Genomic DNA, 22358 nt, shown 5'->3' with positions numbered 1-22358 from the left:
CTCCTCTACTAAATTGACACAAAGTTAAATAAGTTCACATATTAAACAGTATTGCGTTAAATAAAGAAGCTGAGTAACCCTGAAGATCTGATTATAAATGGAAATAAAAAAAACCTGTTTAAACACATGATAAAGAGACTAGTAAAACCAGTCATGGTGATGAGCAAAATCTAGCTGAGTCATGGTGACGGGAAAACTTGTGTTGCTTCTATTTAGGTCAGATTCTGTGACCTTTCAGCAAATGACTTCACAGCTTAATCGGACAATAGTCTTATCGCTATTTAGGAGTCGTCTAACAAATTAAAGCCAGATTTTATTGGTAAATAGAGGCTACATGTACATTAGGCTAGTTTAATTTTTGTAACAACTTGCAAATAAAACGTGATAAAATAGTAATATAAAGGCAACACCAGCCAAAGTCTCCTTTAGTGTGTGTGACTAGTAATGTCTAAGCTGCTACACCCTGATAGTAAAGGACAAACTCCAAGATATTGTCACGTAGTTTAAACAGATAGCACAATGATTTGGTGGAATCAACAATGTTGTTTAATGAAATGCATAAAGCAGTAGAATACCTTGTGCAGCTACAGTTTGTACTGTACACACAACCTAGTTCTGTCCTGGTCGAGGGGATGGGCTCCGTCTAAACTCTGGCACCGCTCCTAAACAGTCCCCCTTGAAAGTATTCCAGGTACATTGCCACAGTTGTACTTCAGCAGAATAACTTGTCATTTCTCCAACACAACCCTACCCTAACACAATAAATATGATTCACAGTTCGACATTGTTGCAAAATCAAAACAAAATCTACTGCGGCATTATGTTTTGATACTTTCTAAAGTTTACACCCAAAAATAGTACGTTTAATTGACGCTTTGTGATACTCGTTTGTGATTGGTCAAAATTTTAAAAAGGGCGGAAACAATTCCCAAAGTCTTTTTCTAATGCGCGTGACCTCTGCCAGTCATGCAATGGGGTGGTGCCCACACTTGCTAGAGAGGTGCGGAGCAATTCGGCTTTACTTCCTGGGAGGTAAACAAGCGGATTTAAACCTCTTAAAGGACTTCCAGGTTTGGCGGAGTTGGGTGGTTAACGGTTTTGTCGTTCGAAGTAAGTGAATTATATTTTTGTTAAGAAATTAGATGTAATAACCCGCACAAATGTGTGCGGGAATTAAAGCAGGGGCAGATTATATGGGGTAGATGACTACGCAGAATGCATCAGACAGGGTCAATTCAGATCCGTTTTCACACACTACCTCCTTCATTTAAATTTGATTTGTTTATATTAGCTGTAGCTCACTTAAATTACGACTCGTGGTATGTTTACATTGCATCAAATTTCAAATTAATCTTTAAATATTTGCCCGTTTAATGCTTAATATTTAAGAAACGCATTTTTAGGGTTTATTGTTCTAAACATTTGCATTTTCTCGTGTATTTGTCATGTGTGCTGTGGCTTTTCTATACGTGTCAATGGTTGTAGTTAAGGAAAAACCCTACCATCAAATATGTGCCCTAGCTACTGGGTAGCAAACAAAATATTTGAGAACATAAAACAGTTACTTTAAAAAATCATCAGGTTTTATGCCACGTATTCCTATCCAAACTTGTTCCAGTCTCTCATCAGCAGAATCTGAATGTGCAACAGCAAAACAGGAAGTGGAGATTGTTGCAAAAGTTCACAAGTTTGCCTGAGTGAATTGTTATTAACCAGAAATTAAATTCCCTGCAGGGATGATACTCAGAATGGCTTCACTGCGGGGTCTGAGGCAATGCCACCCCACAGGCTTTACAATCTCCCATCTACACACCAGCAGCCGGGCCTCTGCCAAGCAGCATTACAAGATGCTAGTCCTTGGAGGAGGAAGTGGAGGAATCACGATGAGTGCACGGATGAAGAGACTGGTTGGAGCGGAGAATGTGGCAGTCGTGGAGCCGTCAGAGGCAAGGATGCATTTGGTTATGACCAGCGTTGTCCACTTTTTTCTGTATCTTTAAAGAACACGAGTAAATGCTTGAAAATTGTAAGAATGTCAACTGTTTTGCAAAGCTGATATATTTTTGTGTTTTTTCAGATGCACTACTACCAGCCAATATGGACTTTGGTTGGTGCTGGCGCTAAAACTGCAGCCTCGTCAGCTCGTACCACTGCAAGTGTCATGCCATCTGGTGTGAAGTGGGTGAAATCCAAGGTTCAGGAAATAAACCCGGACAAAAACACAGTCCGTACGGATGATGGGACAGAGGTAGATGCACTTCAGAAAGTTTGACAAAGTTATTCCTAAAAATTGACTTAAAGAGTTAATCTTTGCATTTATTTTTACACATTAGTTGAAAAACAGTCCTATCTCAGTTGTTTTCCACTCCACAGATCTCCTATGAATATCTGATTGTGGCTCTTGGTATTCAACTCCATTATGAGTGGGTGAGTTTGCGCTTATTTCACTCTTTGATTCTACGTGAATAAGTGCTATGTAAATATAATTATTACCAAAGAAATGTCTTTATCTACGTAGATTAAAGGGCTGCCAGAGGCTTTTGAGCATCCAAAAATCGGATCGAACTATTCTATCAAAACCGTGGAGAAAACATGGAAGGCTCTGCAGGACTTCAAAGAGGGCAATGCTGTGTTCACGTTCCCAAACACTCCTGTGAAGTGTGCTGGAGCTCCACAAAAGATCATGTACTTATCAGATGCTTATCTCAGAAAGGTACATCACCTCTGGGAACAAATCACATTGTAGTCTAAAAGGTAGATTGTGTTGTTCCAAATTTACCCTGGATGTTTTTATGCTGCAGACAGGAAAAAGAGCAAAGGCCAACATATTATACAACACATCGCTACCTGTGCTCTTCGGGATCAAGAAATATGCTGACACGCTGTGGGACATTGTGAAAAATCGAGATCTACAAGTGAACCTTCGCCAAAATCTTATTGAAGTGCGGGCCGACAAGCAAGAAGCTGTGTTTGAAAATCTCGACAAACCAGGAGAAACCAAAGTGTTTGAGGTAAATGCCTCACTAATGAAACCATTTTCTTTCATTGTGGTTTTCACTGCTTAGTTTAATCAACAATAGTTTATTTGATGTTGTCTTATCATAATTCTTTAGCACTAAAACAAATCTGTTTTCTCTGTTAGTATGAAATGCTTCATGTCACTCCACCAATGGGGCCTAGTTTGGTCATTAAAGGTGGCCCACTGGCCAACGAGGCTGGATGGTTGGATCTCAACAAAGATACCCTTCAGCATAACAGATATCCAAACGTGTTTGGGATTGGAGATTGCACCAGCCTTCCTACGGCCAAAACCGGTGCAGCTGTTGGTGAGTGACTGTCATTAGTTTTACGAGTGCTAAAAATGTGCCAAGCTTTTATTGGGACTCAAAAAGCTGCAATCTTTTAACAACAATCTTGCACAACTTCTGCTTTACACAGTATCATAAAATGTAAGCCACACCTGAATGAAGGAAGCAATGGAGGGTCATTTTCAGATTATCTGATGGGCTCCGTCATTGCTTTTGGCATCTTTATGTATGAGGAAACTTTTATTCTTACGTTACACGCTGTCTGATTTTAAAACTGAGGTAGGGTTGGGCATCGAGCATCGATTGGAACCGGTTCCAACTGTTAGTTTTTCCTGGAATTGTTCAAAGTTTTTTATTTCGATTCCTAGTTTTGATTCCTAGAATGCCGACCGGAAGAGGAATCCGCGGCCGATCTCCATGAGAAATAAATGTGATCTGCAAATTGTGATCAATGCTTTCCAGAGCTGATCACACCAGCTGTCTGTTTGCAGTACCGAGTCCCCCCTCCCCCCAGCCGACACGCAGCGGCCAAATATTAACAAACTCATCTGCCGAACTTTTACTCCGTGATGTAAACTTTGATTCCTGCAGCGAAAAATGCGGCGTAGAGGAAACTTGTTAAAATACAGGTCCTTCTCAAAAAATTAGCATATTGTGATAAAGTTCATTATTGTCTGTAATGTACTGATAAACATTAGACTTTCATATATATTAGATTCATCACACACAACTGAAGTAGTTCAAGCCTTTTATTGTTTCTAATATTGATGATTTTGGCATACAGCTCATGAAAAACCAAAATTCCTATCTCAAAAAATTTGCATATCATGAAAAGGTTCTCTAAACGAGCTATTAACCTAATCATCTGAATCAACTAATTAACTCTTAACACCTGCAAAAGATTCCTGAGGCTTTTAAAAACTCCCAGCCTGGTTCATTACTCAAAACCGCAATCATGGGTAAGAATGCCGACCTGACTGCTGTCCAGAAGGCCATCATTGACACCCTCAAGCAAGAGGGTAAGACACAGAAAGACATTTCTGAAGGAATAGGCTGTTCCCAGAGTGCTGCATCAAGGCACCTCAGTGGGAAGTCTGTGGGAAGGAAAAAGGGTGGCAGAAAAGGCTGCACAGCGAGAAGAGGTGACCGGACCCTGAGGAAGATTGTGGAGAAGGACAGATTCCAGACCTTGGGGGACCTGCGGAAGCAGTGGACTGAGTCTGGGGTAGAAGCATCCAGAGCCACCGTGTACAGGTGTGTGCAGGAAATGGGCTACAGGTGTCTCAGTCCCCAGGTCAAGCCACTGTTGAACCAGAAACAGCGGCAGAAGCGTCTGACCTGGGCTACAGAGAAGCAGCACTGGACTGTTGCTCAGTGGTCCAAAGTACTTTTTTGGATGAAAGCAAATTTTGTATGTCATTCGTAAATCAAGGTGCCAGAGTCTGGAGGAAGACTGGGCAGAGGAAAATACCTGAAGTCCAGTGTCAAGTACCCACAGTCAGTGATGGTCTGGGGTGCCATTTCAGCTGCTGGTGTTGGTCCACTGTGTTTTATCAAGGGCAGGGTCAATGCAGCTAGCTATCAGGAGATTTTGGAGCACTTCATGCTTCCACCTGCTGAAAAGCTTTATGGAGATGAAGATTTCATTTTTCAGCACGACCTGGCACCTGCTCACAGTGCCAAAACCACTGGTAAATGGTTTACTGACCATGGTATTACTGTGCTCAGTTGGCCTGCCAACTCTCCTGACCTGAACCCCATAGAGAATTTGTGGGATATTGTGAAGAGAAAGTTGAGAGACGCAAGACCCAACACTCTGGATGAGCTTAAGGCCGCTATCGAAGCATCCTGCGCCTCCATAACACCTCAGCAGTGCCACAGGCTGATTGTCTCCACGCCACGCCGCATTGAAGCAGTCATTTCTGCAAAAGGATTCCAGACCAAGTATTCAGTGCATAACTGAACATAATTATTTGAAGGTTGACTTTTTTGTATTAAACACTTTTCTTTTATTGGTCGGATGAAATATGCAAAATTTTTTAGATAGGAATTTTGGGTTTTCATGAGCTGTATGCCAAAATCATCAATATTAGAAACAATAAAAGGCTTGAACTACTTCAGTTGTGTGTAATGAATCTAATATATATGAAAGTCTAATGTTTATCAATATTTTACAGACAATAACGAACTTCATCACAATATGCTAATTTTTTGAGAAGGACCTGTACATCAACACAGTGGATTTAATAGAAGCTTTAAAGAACAAACTGGACGGTGTGAGGTGAGTCTGTCTCACTGCAGAAATAAAAACACGGAGCGTCAGCAGTCAGACGCAGCCACTCACCAACGTGTGTGTGTGTGTGTGTGTGTGTGTGTGTGTGTGTGTGTGTGTGTGTGTGTGTGTGTGTGTGTGTGTGTGTGTGTGTGTGTGTGTGTGTGTGTGTGTGTGTGTGTGTGTGTGTGTGTGTGTGTGTGTGTGTGTGTGTGTGTGTGTGTGTGTGTGTGTGTGTGTGTGTGTGTGTGTGTCAGAAGGCTGAACAATAACCTGTAGAATAAATAAAGTCTGTGGCGGATTAGTAATCGGGAGAAATGGGAGATTTTCCGGTGGCCTGGCCGTTAAACTGGCCCGCTCAGTGATTGCCGGTCATGACATGCATAATATCTAAATGAACAATCCTAATGCAGCTCATCAGGGCATCTGCTGTCCTGATGCTCACACAAATGGAGCTAACTGGGCACAAAGACACCCCTTCCCCTCACTTTGTCAGGGTCTGGCAAAGCGCTGCAGACACTCCCAACCCCAGAGCAGCACCACTGCACCTTTGGCCCAGAGGCAAAATGGACCTAGATGGGCCAGGAAAGGTGGAGCAGAAAAGGAGGGATTGAAAAGAAGAAAGCTCTGGCTATAGATGCACGTCCAGGCTGGCCTGTATGTGATCGTGTTGGGAGAACTGGTTTAAAATGCATAATTTGTAAAAAGGTAAAACAGAAACTCTGGGATACAATTTCAGGCTTCTAGTGATTGTAATGAGTCATGACCATCAACTGAGATTATAGGGATGATTCATTTGCTCAAAGCATGCTGAGACATGCAGTTGGTATGAAAACACGAATCCGTAAAAAATGTACTCTTTTCTTTTTTAGCTGCACAGTCTGCAATATTGAACAGAACCATCAGCAAATTATTGAAAAATCAGAAGCCAGATAAGAAGGTAAGCGTCACGCAGACCTCAACTCTTCCAATGTCTGTTTTCAGTTTCCTTTTTTTTTTTGTGAAAACACCAAAACACACAGTCCTGTTTTTTTTTTTGTTTTTTTTTTTTGTTTTTTTTTTTTTGTAGTATGATGGATACACCTCCTGTCCGTTGGTCACAAGCTACAACACGGTGGTTCTGGCAGAGTTTGATTACAACGGGCAGCCACTGGAAACGTTCCCAATCAACCAGGCCAAAGAAAGAAGATTAATGTACTACATGAAGGCTGATGTGATGCCTCATCTCTACTGGTACGGTCTTCTGAGGTACGTATACACTTTGTTTAAAATTAAAAATGAACTGATCCTGGTTTAGAGAGCTGATATTTGTGATTTTCATCTATAACACTAATTTTGATGTATTTTCCCTTTTTCAAATTGATAATTTACACACATATTAGGGAGTTTTTACTGTCAGATTTATCAATGATATGTTTGAGAACCCCCTCAAATCTGATTTGAGTTTTTTATTTGCCGATCAACTTAATACTGATTTTATCTGATCCTGAGACCTTTCATTTATTTGGTAGGGACGGTGCACATTAATGAACATCCTTTGATGTGTCCGTGCACGTAAATATGCTGGATTATTGCATGAATGCACATCCACAGGCCCATTTTCTTGTGCTTCTCTATTTAAAACGATTCAATACTTATTTGTTTTCCCATCAGCTTCTACATTATTGTTTATTTTTTTATCAGGGGTCTGTGGGGCGGACCAGGACCATACCGGAAACTCTTTCACCTTGGGATGAAATAAAACTTCATCACAAAATTTACAGAAAATAAAACTGTGACTAAAATTCATCATGTTTCTGAAAGGACGGACACACACACACACACACACACACGCATGCACGCACGCACGCACGCACACACACACACACACACACACACACCTCATAGATGTGGTCATCTACTACAAAGAGCTGCTTTTGATGTAACAAGGGGAATAAATCACTATGATGTTGGTCATTTCTGGACGCTAACAGGTAAAACTTCTGGCTCTTTTGTCGGCTTGTTCATTCTGATGTAGCTTTCAGTTTTTGCCAAAAACTCCAGGGGAAAACAAAGTTTATTCCATTTCTGACTTCTGGGTGTAAAAACATGTTACAATGATCCAGGTGTTCCCTGTAAACTGACACTTTATGAAGTTTATGAGTGCCATATATTTTATATTAAAATTATTGTAAAATAAAAAATGATGCATTCAGATTTAGTGTTGATTATAACTATTAAAACATTTTCCAACAGTTTTGAGGCTACTTTGACTATTAATGTAAAATGCCACAAGTGCTTTTTCTTTAATTTATATGTCCGTGCCCAACATCATGTTTCTACATAATTTTTTTTCTCTTCATACTAAACTGGGTTTATAAACATCTCAATGGTTCTAAGCCTGTGCTAAAATGCTTTTTAATGAACAGATTTGTTTACTCTTGAATCAATAAAAAGGTGAAAGTTTTATAAAACTTTTGTGGTTGCCTTATTTTTTTTTGCTGGATTTAATAAAAAAAATAAGGCATAATTTTAAAGCTTCATTGCACTTTTCATCAAAACATGCAGCTACAATATTAGATGGTATCTACATATATTTTAATATTACATTCAAAATGTGAAAACAATTCCTGTGCAGTACAGGTGCTGGCCAGTAAATTAGAATATCATCAAAAGGTTGAAAATATTTCAGTAATTCCATTCAAAACGTGAAACTTGTACATTATATTCATGCAATGCACACAGACCAATGTATTTCCAATGTTCATTACATTTAAATTTGATATTCATAAGTGACAACTAATGAAAACTCCAAATTTGGTATCTCAAAAAATTAGAATATTCTGAAAAGGCTGAATATAGAAGACACCTGCTGCCACTCTAATCAGCTGATTTACTCAAAACACCTGCAAAGGCCTTTAAAAGGTCCCTCAGTCTTGTTTTGAAGGCACCACAATCATGGGGAAGACTTCTGACTTAACAGCTGTCCAAAAGACAATCATTGACACCTTGCACAAGGAGGGCAAGACACAAAAGGTGATTGCTAAAGAAGCTGGCTGTTCGCAGAGCTCTGTGTCCAAGCACATTAACAGACAGGCGAAGGGATGGAAAAAATGTGGTAGAAAAAAGTGTACAAGCTCTAGGGATAACCGCACCCTGCAGAGAATTGTGACGACAAACCCATTCAAAAATGTGGGGGAGATCCACAAAGAGTGGACTGCAGCTGGAGTCAGCGCTTCAAGAACCACCACGAGGAGACTCATGAAAGACATGGGATTCAGGTGTCGCATTCCGTGTGTCAAGCCACTCTTGAACATGAAACAGCGCAAGAAGCGTCTCGCCTGGGCCAAGGACAAAAAGGACTGGACTGATGCTGAGTGGTCCAAAGTTATGTTTTCTGATGAAAGCAAGTTCTGCATTTCCTTTGGAAATCAAGGACCCAGAGTCTGGAGGAAGAGCGGAGAAGCACAGAATCCACGTTGCATGAGGTCCAGTGTAAAGTTTCCACCGTCAGTGATGGTGTGGGGTGCCATGTCATCTGCCGGTGTTGGCCCACTCTGTTTCCTGAGGTCCAGGGTCAATGCAGCCGTCTATCAGGAAGTTTTAGAGCACTTCATGCTTCCTGCTGCTGACCAACTTTATGGGGATGCAGACTTCACCTTTCAACAGGACTTGGCACCTGCACACAGTGCCAAAACCACCAGCACCTGGTTCAAGGACCATGGTATCCCTGTCCTTGATTGGCCAGCAAACTCGCCTGACCTTAACCCCATAGAAAATCTATGGGGTATTGTGAAGCGGAGGATGCAATACGCTAGACCCAACAATGCAGAGGAGCTGAAGACGACTATCAGAGCAACCTGGGCTCTCATAACACCTGAGCAGTGCCACAGACTGATCGAGTCCATGCCACGCCACATTACTGCAGTTATTGAGGCAAAAGGAGCCCCGACTAAGTATTGAGTGCTATACATGCACATTCTTTTCATGTTCATTCTTTTCAGTTGGCCAACATTAGAGAAACAAACATTTTTTCATTGGCCTTTAGAATATTCTAATTTTCTGAGATACCAGATTTGATGTTTCATTGGTTGTCACCTATAAATATCAAAATTAAACGTAATAAACATCGGAAATACATTGGTCTGTGTGCATTGCATGAATATAATGTACAAGTTTCACGTTTTGAATGGAATTACTGAAATATTTTCAACCTTTTGATGATATTCTAATTTACTGGCCAGCACCTGTATAATGTTTTGCTGCTTTACAAAGTTTTTAGGTGCAAATATTAGTTTTAAGGGATGATGATGATGGATTTTGATTTTTGTACAGCTATCAAGACCGGGTTGGCTCATTCTGATTTCTCAAAGATCTAACAGAATTTTTTACCATATTTTAAATTTCTTATCAACTTGAAAAATATGATTTTAGAAATAAATTAAACTTTTACGTGAGCTATTTTATTGCTAGCATGAATTTAAGTTAACCTTTGATTAATGATAAATGACCCGCACTTGTATAGTGCCTTTCAGAGTCAGAGGACTCCAAAGCGCATCACACAACTACAGTGCATCACTCATCCATTCAAACACACATTCACACCCTGATGGTGATGAGCTACAATGTAGCCACAGCACAGCTGCCCAGGGGCATATTGACGGAGGTGAGTTTGTGGAGCTGTAAACCCATGAGAAAATAGCTGCTTATTAATCGTGCATCTACACCAAAAATAAAACCAAGTTTCAACTACGTTTGTCAAACAAAGCTTTTTTTGATACGATCTTGTTAAGTGTGGTCAGATTTTTTTAAAATTCAATTTATACACTTCAAAATCACTAAAAGGAAATCAGTGCTTGTATAAACATGTGACATGCTAATTGAGTTAATGTTGAATGAGTAAAAGTTACTATTTATTGGTTGGATCAAGAATTTTTATAAAATTTGTTCAGCAGGGCAAATTCCAAGAAATGAATGTTAATTTATAAAATAATTTTATTTATTATTTGTGTTGGTTAGTTGAAAATTCGTCCAGGGAAGTTTAGGTACATATGATATTTCCCGTTTAGAATGTATAAACGTGATCAAATGTGGCCCATGTTTATTTGGAGAGTTCCTGTCATGGTTTCTGCAGTCGAGCAGGGACAGGTTCCGCGCCTCCGCCACGTTATTTCCTCTACGTCACTGTACGTCTCTCTACGTCCGTGTCGCATTCTCCTGCGCAGCGCCAACGCTCTGTTTGTGATGAGGCGGGAAATGGCGTCCGAAAACTCGGTTGGTCTGTGACTAGCCGCCTGAGCGACGGACACGGTAGGCGGCAACAAACACGGCTCGACTTCTGTCGGTGGCCGCCACGGTCGCGGCCGACGCTGACAACGCTTCGGCTGGTTTTAATGAGCTTCCGTTGTTATCGGTAAGCAACAAACAACATGTAAACAAAAATATTTGTCCTCGTGAAAGTCTTGACTGTTGCTAGCTTAGCGGCTAACGTTAGTCAGCGAAGGGGGCGTAGTCTAATGGCTGAGCATAGTAACAGCGAACAAAACGACCTGTTTATATATATGCATTACTGTACACGTATATTAACACATTCTACACACACACACATTAAAGAGGACTAACGTAACGCACTGTGGTTAGCGAGGCTATTAACGTTAATGTATTTCTTTGACTACCGTTGATGTTTTGTTAGCCTCAAAGCTAACTGTAACCTGTTAGTCACAGATTGCACCGACAGCATGTAGCTTGTTAGCATCATTAAGACATTCACCCAGATGATGAGTGTCACCAGTCTCTATGAACGTGTAATGCATTACCAAACGTAAGTCATCAGCGTACACCCGGTGCTCGGCGAACAGCGGGCTGTCGCTGCTTTGTGGCTAATAACGCTGACTGAACGCAGCCTGTTTGATGTTACATAACGACAGTCCGCGGTTCCGTTTGATGTCAGATCGAATTTAGCAACAATCGACTAGACACAAGCCACTAACGTACCTACTAGTCATCAATAAAACTTGAACAAATCGATGAAAGGCCTTAAATTTGCAAATATCTTTTTTTTGTAATACATTACACCTAGTACACAAACGCACATCTTAAAAACATTTTCTGAATCAGGATTAACTTTTGGTTTTAATCACTTCCTTCTACATGTGTAGACATTATTTTATGTTAGAAGTGTGTTATTTGTACTGCTTCTGTCATTTTTTTCAGCTATTTCTTAAATGTGTCTAATTCAGTTTGTCCTGCTGTAAAGTGAGATCATCATAGCTTTTGAATCTCTTGAACATTATAAATGTACATGTATCACTAGCAAAATATTAAAACAATATTATTGAGTTGGTATATTTTCAAAAGTAAAACAGTTTAGGCATAAGAAATTGTTTGCATGTAATTGCAGTGAAATAAAAATGTTATTTGATTAATCTGGATATTAATCGTCGTTTGTTTCAGTGCATGTCCTTTATTCAGTGTCACAAAACAAAACCTTCATCCAAAGTCACGTTTTTCTTTTTCTCGCTGTTTTTGTCGCCCTCATCAGATTTTTCTATGTGACGTTGGAGCATGATGAGGCTGAGAGTGCGTAAAGCTCCTCAGCAGCTGAACCGAGGCCACCGAACGCATCCGTCCCAGGCCAAACGGAAACATTGCGACGTGAAGCCGTCACCAGTGAGGGGTCGAGGCAAGATGCAGAAGAACGAAACAGGCCTGTTCTCTACTATAAAGAAATTTATTCGAGGAAATGCTGTTAAGGTGGGAACAGATTTCCAAATGTTTCTTTACAAATTTCTCTGATTTCCAAAAGAGTGTCTGCATAAAAGCTTTATTTTGTGCTTGTTTAGATTGTTTTAGTCTCAACTAGTGCAAATGGAAACGCATAGTTGCAACATTAAATTATCCCACTGATTATAAACTGGAGTTAATTAGTATTTGCCTTGATCAAAGTCTGTTAACAAGGCTGAGGGTTTGTTTAGAGGACTGAAAACTTGCTGTGAAGATGGACTTTTTAAATTATTATCATGTTTCAGGTGGAGCAGGAGATCCCAGCCAAGAGAAGTCGCACAGATTGTAATGCAAACAATGATCTCATTACTTCAACACCTCAGACCAGAGGTCTCTCCAACAAATCAGTCTCCAGAGTTGGCAGGAAAACTCAAAGTAAAGGTACCAAAGCACTTCTTTCACCTGGATTTCAGAAGACTCATGTCATCCTATGAACTTAGCTTTTCATACTGTTTTTGTGTTAAAAAAAATAGTCATGGTGCACATTGGGATATATTAAAACAAATGTTTGGAAGCAGTAAATTGAAATGTTAAACCTTTGAATGTATTTAAATTTACTGTTACTGTAGTTAAAAGAAGTTGTTTGTATTAAAATGTGTATTTGTTTGTTTTAAGACACGATGACCTGCAACAATATACCCCTGAAACCAAATGGTAAACTAGAGGCCCCAGTCGACACGTCCAGCAGCCCGCCACGTACAACGCTACTCGGGACCATCTTCTCCCCGGTCTTCAACTTTTTCTCACCAGCAACTAAAACTGGTGAGAAACAGTTATTTACCTTCAACTGTGGGATTCCATCAGACGTGGGCCACACGTGGTTTCCTGCTGTCACTTTGCAAACTTTAGAGAGTCAAGGACAAACTTTGTTGATGGTGCAACACATTTCCAGTCACGTTAGTATTACAGGCACACAGGTGTGATGTGGGTCTTCGCTGAAGTTTCACTCATCTGTTTTTCACCTGCTGCCTGAATCCTCGTCAGTAGTTGGTAGAATCTTCTGTCTGTCACTTTTGTCATTTTGAAGCTTTCTAAATTGAATCAAGTTCAACTTGCTTCCTATCAACTGTTTATAATTTTTTTTCCACATCCATTTCTGCCAAAAGTTAAAAATTATTTATATTCAGAAAAAAAAACTTTCTTTAAGCCACCCCAGGCTCTGATTCTCCGGGACAAGCAGTAGAAGCTGAGGAAATCATGAAGCAGCTGGACATAGAACAGGCTGAGGAAATGCCCAGCAGCACTTTCACATCCAGAGAAGGAATCACTCCGTGTCACACCATCCCCATCCTACCACAGAGGCTTCAGATCTCCTCAGAAACAACAATAGAAGGAGAGATTGTCACTGAAACTGACATACCCCCACTAACAGGTAGGACCTCCCTCTCGTAAAAGCCTCGGCTTCAAAATGAAGCAGCTACAAAAGTTGTCACCAGTGTTTTTGTTTTTGCCTTTTTTTTAGGCTCATAGACCTAAAAGTTTACACGTAGCTTGTTAATTACAACATAACACCACCCTGTTAATGCTAAAGCTTCAGTTTTACCCAATCAGCTTCACACAGCACTGAAGCTAAATTGGCTCTATATTTGGTAGTAAAATTGATATAATTGAAAGTATGAGCTGCTTATTTCTCTTTTCCTGGCTTCATGTCTCTCTCAGCTCCTGGGTGTATGCCAGACGGCAGCTACCCCCACCCGCTCCCCTCAGCACCTGCTGAAACCTCGTATGATGAGGAATGGGAAGTTTTTGACCCGTAAGCACATCAGAACACTTTTTGATATTCTTGTGAAACAAACGTTATAAGTCTATACAGAATGTCTGCTTTTAGTTTCTATATTAAACTCTATGTTGAGATTATGGATACAAGCACATGTTTAGGATGACAGTTTATAATCTGTAACTTTTAGCCACTAGATGGCAACAAAGAGCAACAACTGTTCCATCAGAGATGGTAAAATAGTTTAATTAAAGTCAGTTTAAGCGTGGCTGATTTTAATCACCTTATTTGACTGAATACCATTACATCATAAGACTTCTCATCTTCTAGATACTTCTTCATCAAGCACGTGCCTCCGCTGACAGAAGAACAGTTAACACGGAAACCAGCGTTACCTTTGAAAACACGCAGCACGCCCGAGTTCTCCCTGGTCCTAGATCTGGTAAGCAGCCAAAGGTTTAATGGAGATTCATTACCTGTTAGATAGAGCTGTAGCAAAGCGTTGATGACGTCGACAGCGCGATTCTAAAAATTCGTCTACGTCAGATCCGGTAGTCGACACACCACGCCCACTTGTTGCATCCCCAGGAGTTTGTAAATAGAGGAGGAATCTGCAAGTTTTTCCTCCTCTAGTTCGCCCTCTTCTCCGCCTTCACTAACATCTCCGCCAAATACAGAAGACCCGGAACAATGTCCGTCGGCTACTAGATTCCTTTCCTGTTTTGCCCACCTTGGTCTCCCGGCAACGGACAACAACTTCCGGGGTCAGATGCGCTGCTTCGTCTCTACCGCAGATGTAGAAAATCACCGGGAGCGTTTCTCCCTTCATAAAGGAGCTTCTTTCAGACATTAGGAGAGCTGTTTTTATGGTAGCAGTCTCTCCTCCATGCTGGTCTGTTTGCTGCTGGGTATTTTTGGTTTATTTAAACTTGGTAACTTGAACTTAACGTTGGTAAAGCTACTGTTAGCATTTTCGCTAACAGCTTCTTGTGTTTGGATACGCTGTTACGTTTTGGTTTAGAGTTTATCTTTTTTGTGGTACAGATCTCCCTTTTATTACATTTAGAGTGGTGTGGGTTTTCGGTTTAGTTTAAAATATCACCTTGAGTTTGGTTTAACCGCCCAGTTTAGAGTTTGGACCTTTGGAGATTCTTATTTTGGTCCAGAACCCAGTAATCTTTGCCCAGTGGGACATCCCTAGTTATTTGTACTTTTATTTTAATTCCCCACAGACAGAATTAGTTTTATAATTCCCAACCTGTGGATGGAAAGATTTATGATTTTTGTAGTTGTAAATAAACCTGATCATCATTTTAACTTTTAAATCCCGTTATTGTCCCTTCCTTTTTGCACACGAGCCAAACTCCCCAAGAAGAGTCGTAACACCACTCGCCTCACGCACATAAGTGACCAAAACAAAGCAGTATGGAGACACTCCGTCTCCAACCACCTCTCAGGCAGCAGCCTGCACTCCCAAGTTCTACACGTCACCAGAACGTAACCAACCGCTACACAATAAAAGCAGTATTCTATAAAATGGAAGGCCTGTAGTGTTTGTTCTCTTACAGTAACAATTTATCAATTTTTTTTGAGGAATTTATTTGAGATTTTCTTGTTTTCATTAATTGTGCAATAAGAAAATAATCGCTAGATTAATTATCTAAACAATCATTAGAATAGTCGACTATTCGATAAAATAATCGTCAGACTAATCGTTTTAAAAATAATCGTTTACCCTGCTCTTAGAAAAACATTGATTTGTTTATTTTGTTTTCATTATGCTGCCAGGATGAAACTCTGGTTCACTGCAGTCTGAATGAATTAGATGATGCAGCCCTGACATTCCCAGTCCTCTTCCAGGATGTAATATACCAGGTAAGACCTATACATTGCTCAAAGAAAATAAAGGGGACACAAAATAAGATATCCTAGATCTGAATGAATGAAATCTTATTAAATACTTTGTTCTTTAACACTAATATTATCAATGAAAATTAAATGTATCAACCCACGGAGGTCTGGATTTGCAGTCACTCTCAAAATTAAAGTGGACAATCACAACAGGCTGATCTAACTCTGATGGAATGCTCTTAAAACAAGTAAAAATGAGGCTCAGTAGTGTGTGTGGGCTCCACGTGTCTGTATGACCTCCCTACAACGCCTGAGCATGCTCCTGATGAGGTGGCAGATGGTCTCCTGAGGGATCTCCTCCCAGACCTAGACTACAGCATGCACCAACTCCTGGACAGTCTGTGGTGCAACGTGGTGTTGGTGGATGGAGTGAGACATGGAGTCTCAGATCTGCTCAATTGGATTCAGGTCTGGGGAACGGACGGGCCAGTCCATGGCACCAATGTCTCGTCTTGCAGGAACTGCTGACACAGTCCAGCCACATGAGGTCATTGTCTTGCATTAGAAGGAACCCAGGGCCAACCACACCAGGATATGGTCTCACAAGTGGTCTGAGGATCTCATCTTTGCACTTAATAGCAACCAGGCTACCTGTGGTGGGCTCATGGAGGGTTGTGCAGCCCCCCACAGAAATGCCACTCCACACCATTACTGACACACTGCCAAATCGGTCATGCTGGAAGATGTTGTAGGTAGCAGAATGTTCTCCACGGTGTCTCCAGACTGTCCCATGTGCTCACCGTGAACCTGCTTTAATCTGTGAAGAGCACGATGCACCAGTGGCAAATTGGTGTTCTCTGGCAAATGCCAAACGTCCTGCATGGTGTTGCAGGGCTCTGGCAATGCTCCTCCTGTTCTCCCTTGCATAAAGACGGAGGTAGTGGTCCTGCTGCTGGGTTGTTGACCTCCACCGTTGTCTCCTGATGTACTGGCCTGTCTCCTGGTAGCACCTCTGTGCTCTGGACACTACGCTGGCAGACACAACAAACCTTGTTGCCACAGCTCACATTGATGTGCCATCCTGGATGAGCTGCAACACCTGAGCCACTTGTGTGGGTTGTAGACTCCGTCTGATGCTACCACTTAGTGAAAGCACCACCAGCATTCAAAAGTGACCAAAACATCAGCTAGAAAGCAAAGGAACTGAGGAGTAGTCTGTGGTCACTGCCTGCAGAACCACTCCTTTATTGGATGTCTTGCTAATTTTCTATAATTACCCACCTGTTGTCTTTCCCATTTGCACAACAGCAGGTGAAACTGGTTAATCCATGTTGCTTCCTAAGTGGACAGTTTGATTTCACAGAAGCATGACTGACTTGGAGTTACATTGTGTTGTTTAAAGAGGGACTGCACACCATCAGAAAATGTAACTCCACCCCTAGTCAAGATTTGAAAAATGCTATGAAAGTGGGCGTTGCCAGGAGGCACAGAGTGGCATGGCCAAGTGTGGGGAATTTCCATCCTGGGAGGGAGGGGGAGTGGGAGGAGACTGTACCGATGATGTGAAATTGTACCAGCCCCAGTCAATCACAACTTCAAAATGCAGTAGCTGCTGTTCTGCCACAGGGGGCAGCACTAAGACGTTTTTAGACCTAGATTTAGATTTAATCAAGTTTACACAAACATGTCGAAAAATGCACAGAAACAGAAAGATTGCATTTGTAAAGACCCAATTATACAGTTAATTAGCAAAAAAAATATATTTTTAGGTTTAGTTACTCTTTAAGTGTTCCCTTTATTTTTTGAGCAGTGTATATACGTCTTATTTTCTTTTATTACAGCTGTGATGAAACTTCTGTTTTGTTTATGTAATCTTGAAGGTTTACGTTCGGTTGAGGCCCTTTTTTCGAGAGTTTCTTGAGCGCATGTCTCAGTTGTACGAGGTGAGATTTATTACGCAGACTGCTTACTGTACCTGTTTAATCTTTCCAGCCGACACAATGTAAATTATTAATTTATTGCTATGTATTAACATTTCAGATTATTCTCTTCACGGCTTCAAAGAAGGTCTATGCTGATAAGTTGCTCAACATCTTGGATCCGAAAAAACAATTAGTAAGGTGAGTGAAAGCGTTAAACTCGAGACAGATTTCTGATATCTAGCTTTCATCTGTGACTAATTCTCATATTGTTTTTATTTTTAGACACAGACTATTTCGAGAACATTGTGTTTGTGTTCAAGGGAATTATATTAAAGACCTGAACATTCTTGGGCGGGATCTTTCGAAGACTGTAATAATTGATAACTCACCCCAAGCCTTCGCTTATCAGGTAAAATTCTAATGAGAAACTGGGACAATAAAAAAGCATTCCTCAGTCACAGCTGACGTGGATTTGATCTTTTCTAGCTTTCTAATGGAATCCCCATCGAGAGCTGGTTTGTGGATAGAAACGACAACGAGCTTCTAAAGCTTGTTCCCTTTCTGGAGAAGCTTGTGGAGCTGGTACGTCACACCCAAAAGCATTCAGTCTGTTCTTTAACAAAAAGCCCTATGCATATCAGTGTATTAGTAACCATGGTGACAAGATATTTAGGTCATTCTAATCAGTAGGGGTGGGTGCAATTAATCGATGTGGCGATGCATCTAAAAGCTTAACATGCTGTTTCGGCATCGATGAATGAACGTCGATGCTTAAAAAAACATAACATCAAAGTTTTGTTGTGAATCCGGTACTAAAAAAATTAAAACACGTAACCAGAGACTTAACACGCGCGCCGCCCGGACTGTTTAATGAGTGGCACTACCTCTTTGACCTCTTTCTCCATTTTGGAGACTGTCTCCAAACTACCGAAGAACTCTGAGAAGGCGAGGAGCATTACAAAAGCAATAGCTACTTTTATGGCGACGGATCTACGCCCGTATTCAGTAGTAAACAACAGGGGGTTTCGGTTAGTGGTGCGCACCATGGAGCCGCGCTATAAACTCCCTCACCGAAAACACTTCGCAGAAGTCCCCCACCTCTACGAGGAAACCAAAGCAAGCGTTCTGGAGTCCATGAAGAAGGCAACCGAGATAGCGCTCACATGCGATGCATGGACGTCGGTTGCCACCAAATCCTTTGTTACTGTAATGGCGCGTTTTGTTCTCGCGTCGGACAAGAACGGGTGGAAGTTGGTGAGTCACGTTCTTCAAACTCGAGAGATGAGTGAGAGACTAAGTAGCACAATGTTGACATTTGCCCACCTCACACAACAGGAGGATGTAGGGGGACAAGAGGGAGGGGAGGGAGTATGAGTGTCACGCTGCTCTTTTTTGTTGTGTTCGCCTCACTGCACTGAAGCTCCAGGCTGAATATATGTTCAGTTGAATTATGCACTTTTGTGCTGAAAAAAAATGCAACATATTACCTTCAAATATAGCAAGTTTTTTTCTGTTACCTATATTCCAGACTGAATAAGCTGAATTTATTTATTTGATCTGTATGGCAGCTTTTTTGTAATGTTATCATATGGCCAGACTCATAAGTTTCCATTAAATAAATTTGATGGAAGTAAAAATCTTGTTTACTTGAATTAATTATCTCATTAAATCCAGGGCTTGCCTGTTTTCAGTGTTTCCCAACAATGGAGGGGAGACTAGTGTAAGTAAAGCTTTCCCTGGTCGAAGTTAAGTTGGTCAAAGTGCAAATATTTACACGTCATTCAGTCATAAAATAAGAATTTGTCTTTGAAAAATGATTAAATGTTAAAAAAATGTATTTACATACAGAGAATAGTTTTAGAGGAACTGAATTAATTGATAGGATTTTTATTTACAAATGTAGATAAAGAAGAAGACAATCTTGTATGAAAAAAACATAAAAAATGTCAATCGAAGAATCGTGGCACCAGTAATCGTATCGAACCAAAAAATCATTATAATCGAAGCTCCCATAATCAAATCGAATCATGAAATACCCTTTTTGGAACACCCGTACTAATCAGATGTTTTGAGACTAGATAGACTGAATTGTCTTTCATGGTTGAGCTATAGAAGTATCTGGGTTCAACGGAACATCAGTTTGCATTTGTATCAATCTGAATTTTGCTAATAGTCATATCAGAAGCGCTTCAAACTGCATGAATGGCTGCTTCATAACTGCATGCAGAAGTTTGTTTTGTTTCTAATTAGCTGTGTGGAAAAATTTTCCATTTAATCATCTAAAGCAGTGAGGAGCAGCATGCTGCAGTAGATCATGTAATTTACACCTACGGCTGGCCATTCTGTTCTGTCTGCTCTCCACCTACCGATAGCAACCAATGAAATTAAATGTTTTGTCATAAAAATGAATAAATTTAATCACTTCTGAAAATTACAATCCTTGTAAAAACTCGTCCAGTCACAGTGTTGGTTTCACTTCTCAAAGATTAGATCATAACCCACCCATCAAACTGCTCCTCTGAACGTCCACGTAACGCGTTCTCAGCTTGGAGCAGCCAAACGGGAAGCTAGCTGAGCTGCCTACTGTCATGGATGGAATGTCTTTCTTTTTGCAGATCTGATTTAAGGAGTTTTTTTTTTACATGTTCTGTTTAGAGTCTGGTTCTGTTCAGGTTGGGAAACGTTTAGGTGACCAGGTTATTGTCTGGGCACGCAGCTAAGCTGCAGCTCTGTTGCATGTGAGAGAGTGTGCACATGTGCCACTGTGAGTACACAGAACAGTTTCATTCAGGTTCTGGAAGTTTCTATTTGCTAGTTTAGGGGTTTTACCAGATTGCTGTTGACACTGAGCTGCTGTGAAAGGAAGTTAAAGAGCAAGTCACCCCCAAATCAACTTTATTTTTTCTGATAAACTATATAAATGCATGTCTAATCGTGCTGCAGACACGTGTAGTCAATAGTTTAGCACTTTAATGCATTTTAGTTAAAATTTTAATTTTCTGCCTTAAACTGTCAGTGTTGTGCCGTTGTCGGGTAAAAACTCTGCACTGCACTGCATTTGAATTAAAATCTGCCATCGCTATTGGCTAAGAGGTACCCTAGAACGTTAGCTGGTACCATATGATGTCACAATGTCGTTGTGAGCCTTTGTGTGTGTGTGTGTATTTGTTAGCGGCTATGCCCTCTTGGTCTGCTAGGCAACAGCATTTGTTGCATTTTTCTAACAGGAAGTGGGAGTTGAGTAAGAATTTGGTAGGGGGTGACTTGCTCTTTGAGAATTTCTTCCTCATTTTTCACCATCAAAGTTCCACATGCTATATGCTAACATGCAAAATCAGATTCTGTGACTCTATGCGGGAGCCTGAAAACAGGAAGTCAGGCCTTTCCACATTTTTTTTCTCTTCCAAAATAAGATCATCCTGTGCACCTTTAAGTCTTTATCACATCAGCTTTTTTTAAATTTTAATTACATTTTCTGTTTGACACGGGTAACAGGTCAGTTACGACTCATGTTTCCTCCGTCCCACAGAACGGAGACGTCAGGCCGCACATCCGAGAACATTTTCGTTTGCATGACCTCCTGCCTCCAGACTGAAGAACTCTACTTCATCTTTCATTTCAAGATGGCAACAAGATGGATCAGTGGTTTTCCCTTTTCATACACAGCATTGCCCCTTTCTTTACTTTTTTTAATATCAAAAGCTATGTTTCTGTCAAAAGTCTTCGATGTCTTATTACTTTTTTCTATACCAACTAAACCACTTGGAACAACAAAACGGCCTTCTGGATGGTAGTTCAACCCTTTTGGATGAACAAAACTGAATGTCACGTGTTGGGTAATGCAGACCTTGGTGGTTTCAGCCTTGAGCGGCCAGTTAAATTTGTATATTCTCTCTATTTACCTGTAAATATATGTACATAATTGTTATTTTTCTTTAAGGTTTTTAAGTCGTTTTACTTCCGTTTAAAATGTTAGTATGTACTTTTAATTGGTTGCTTTTATAAACCCACAAAATGTTTTTTGTCATTCAAATTATTGATAAGCCGCAGTTTTTTGTTGTATGCCTGCAGTATTCCTGTGATGCTTTTCTTCATTACATGCAGTTGTCTGTAATAAGGTGCAGTTTTCAAACAAATGTTTCTCTGGGAGAGAAATTATTATGAAATATTTTAAAATTAAGACGTATAAGCTAGAATAAGGTCTCAAATGAATACAAAGCCATAATGGCCAAACAATAATTGTAGAGATTTGTATTTGGGTCCATTTCTGATTTTGACACTTTGATGGAGGTGGGGGGGTCAGGCATCTTGCACTTTGACATCTAGCCCTTTGTAAGTTGATATAAATTCTTGTCACTTTTCTACACAGGTGTCTATCACCTTAATTTGTTGTTTGAGGGGTGAATATAAAATTGTAGCACCAGCAAAATTGCCAACATGTCTGCTTTGAAACCTTGGTTTCCAAATCGTTGTGTCTGTTGAATCTTTGATGACGTAGGAGTCACAAGTTTTATTGACTATTGAAT

At 40.5% G+C, this 22358-nt stretch overlaps 2 protein-coding genes across 5 annotated transcripts; both read left to right on the top strand.

The window, feature by feature from the left end:
- The first annotated feature begins 951 nt into the window (after positions 1 to 951).
- Positions 952 to 8033, top strand: sqor (sulfide quinone oxidoreductase). The gene is made up of 10 exons (XM_015974901.2): positions 952 to 1110; positions 1735 to 1946; positions 2078 to 2248; positions 2374 to 2427; positions 2519 to 2713; positions 2802 to 3011; positions 3143 to 3326; positions 6453 to 6520; positions 6650 to 6828; positions 7264 to 8033. Exons 1-10 carry the CDS (start codon positions 972 to 974, stop codon positions 7319 to 7321), a joined length of 1470 nt encoding a protein of 489 aa, XP_015830387.2. The 5' UTR covers positions 952 to 971; the 3' UTR covers positions 7322 to 8033.
- A 2778-nt stretch (positions 8034 to 10811) lies between these two features.
- Positions 10812 to 22036, top strand: ctdspl2a (CTD (carboxy-terminal domain, RNA polymerase II, polypeptide A) small phosphatase like 2a). Of its 4 annotated transcripts, none has more exons than XM_015974900.3 (13): positions 10812 to 10972; positions 12101 to 12312; positions 12588 to 12723; positions 12958 to 13104; positions 13499 to 13714; positions 14002 to 14095; positions 14390 to 14501; positions 15848 to 15934; positions 17791 to 17853; positions 17951 to 18030; positions 18115 to 18241; positions 18319 to 18414; positions 21362 to 22036. In XM_015974900.3, exons 2-13 carry the CDS (start codon positions 12124 to 12126, stop codon positions 21425 to 21427), a joined length of 1413 nt encoding a protein of 470 aa, XP_015830386.1. In that variant the 5' UTR covers positions 10812 to 10972; positions 12101 to 12123; the 3' UTR covers positions 21428 to 22036. The 4 variants fall into 4 exon arrangements, with proteins under 4 accessions (XP_015830386.1, XP_015830385.1, XP_054588915.1 ...); XM_015974899.3 differs by having other exon boundaries at positions 13490 to 13714; XM_054732940.2 differs by having other exon boundaries at positions 21328 to 21628.
- Positions 22037 to 22358: the final 322 nt, after the last annotated feature.

This window comes from Nothobranchius furzeri, chromosome 4 (genome assembly GCF_043380555.1).
Source record: "Nothobranchius furzeri strain GRZ-AD chromosome 4, NfurGRZ-RIMD1, whole genome shotgun sequence".
NCBI lineage: Eukaryota > Metazoa > Chordata > Actinopteri > Cyprinodontiformes > Nothobranchiidae > Nothobranchius > Nothobranchius furzeri.
This window is presented reverse-complemented; position numbering and strand designations above follow the sequence as displayed.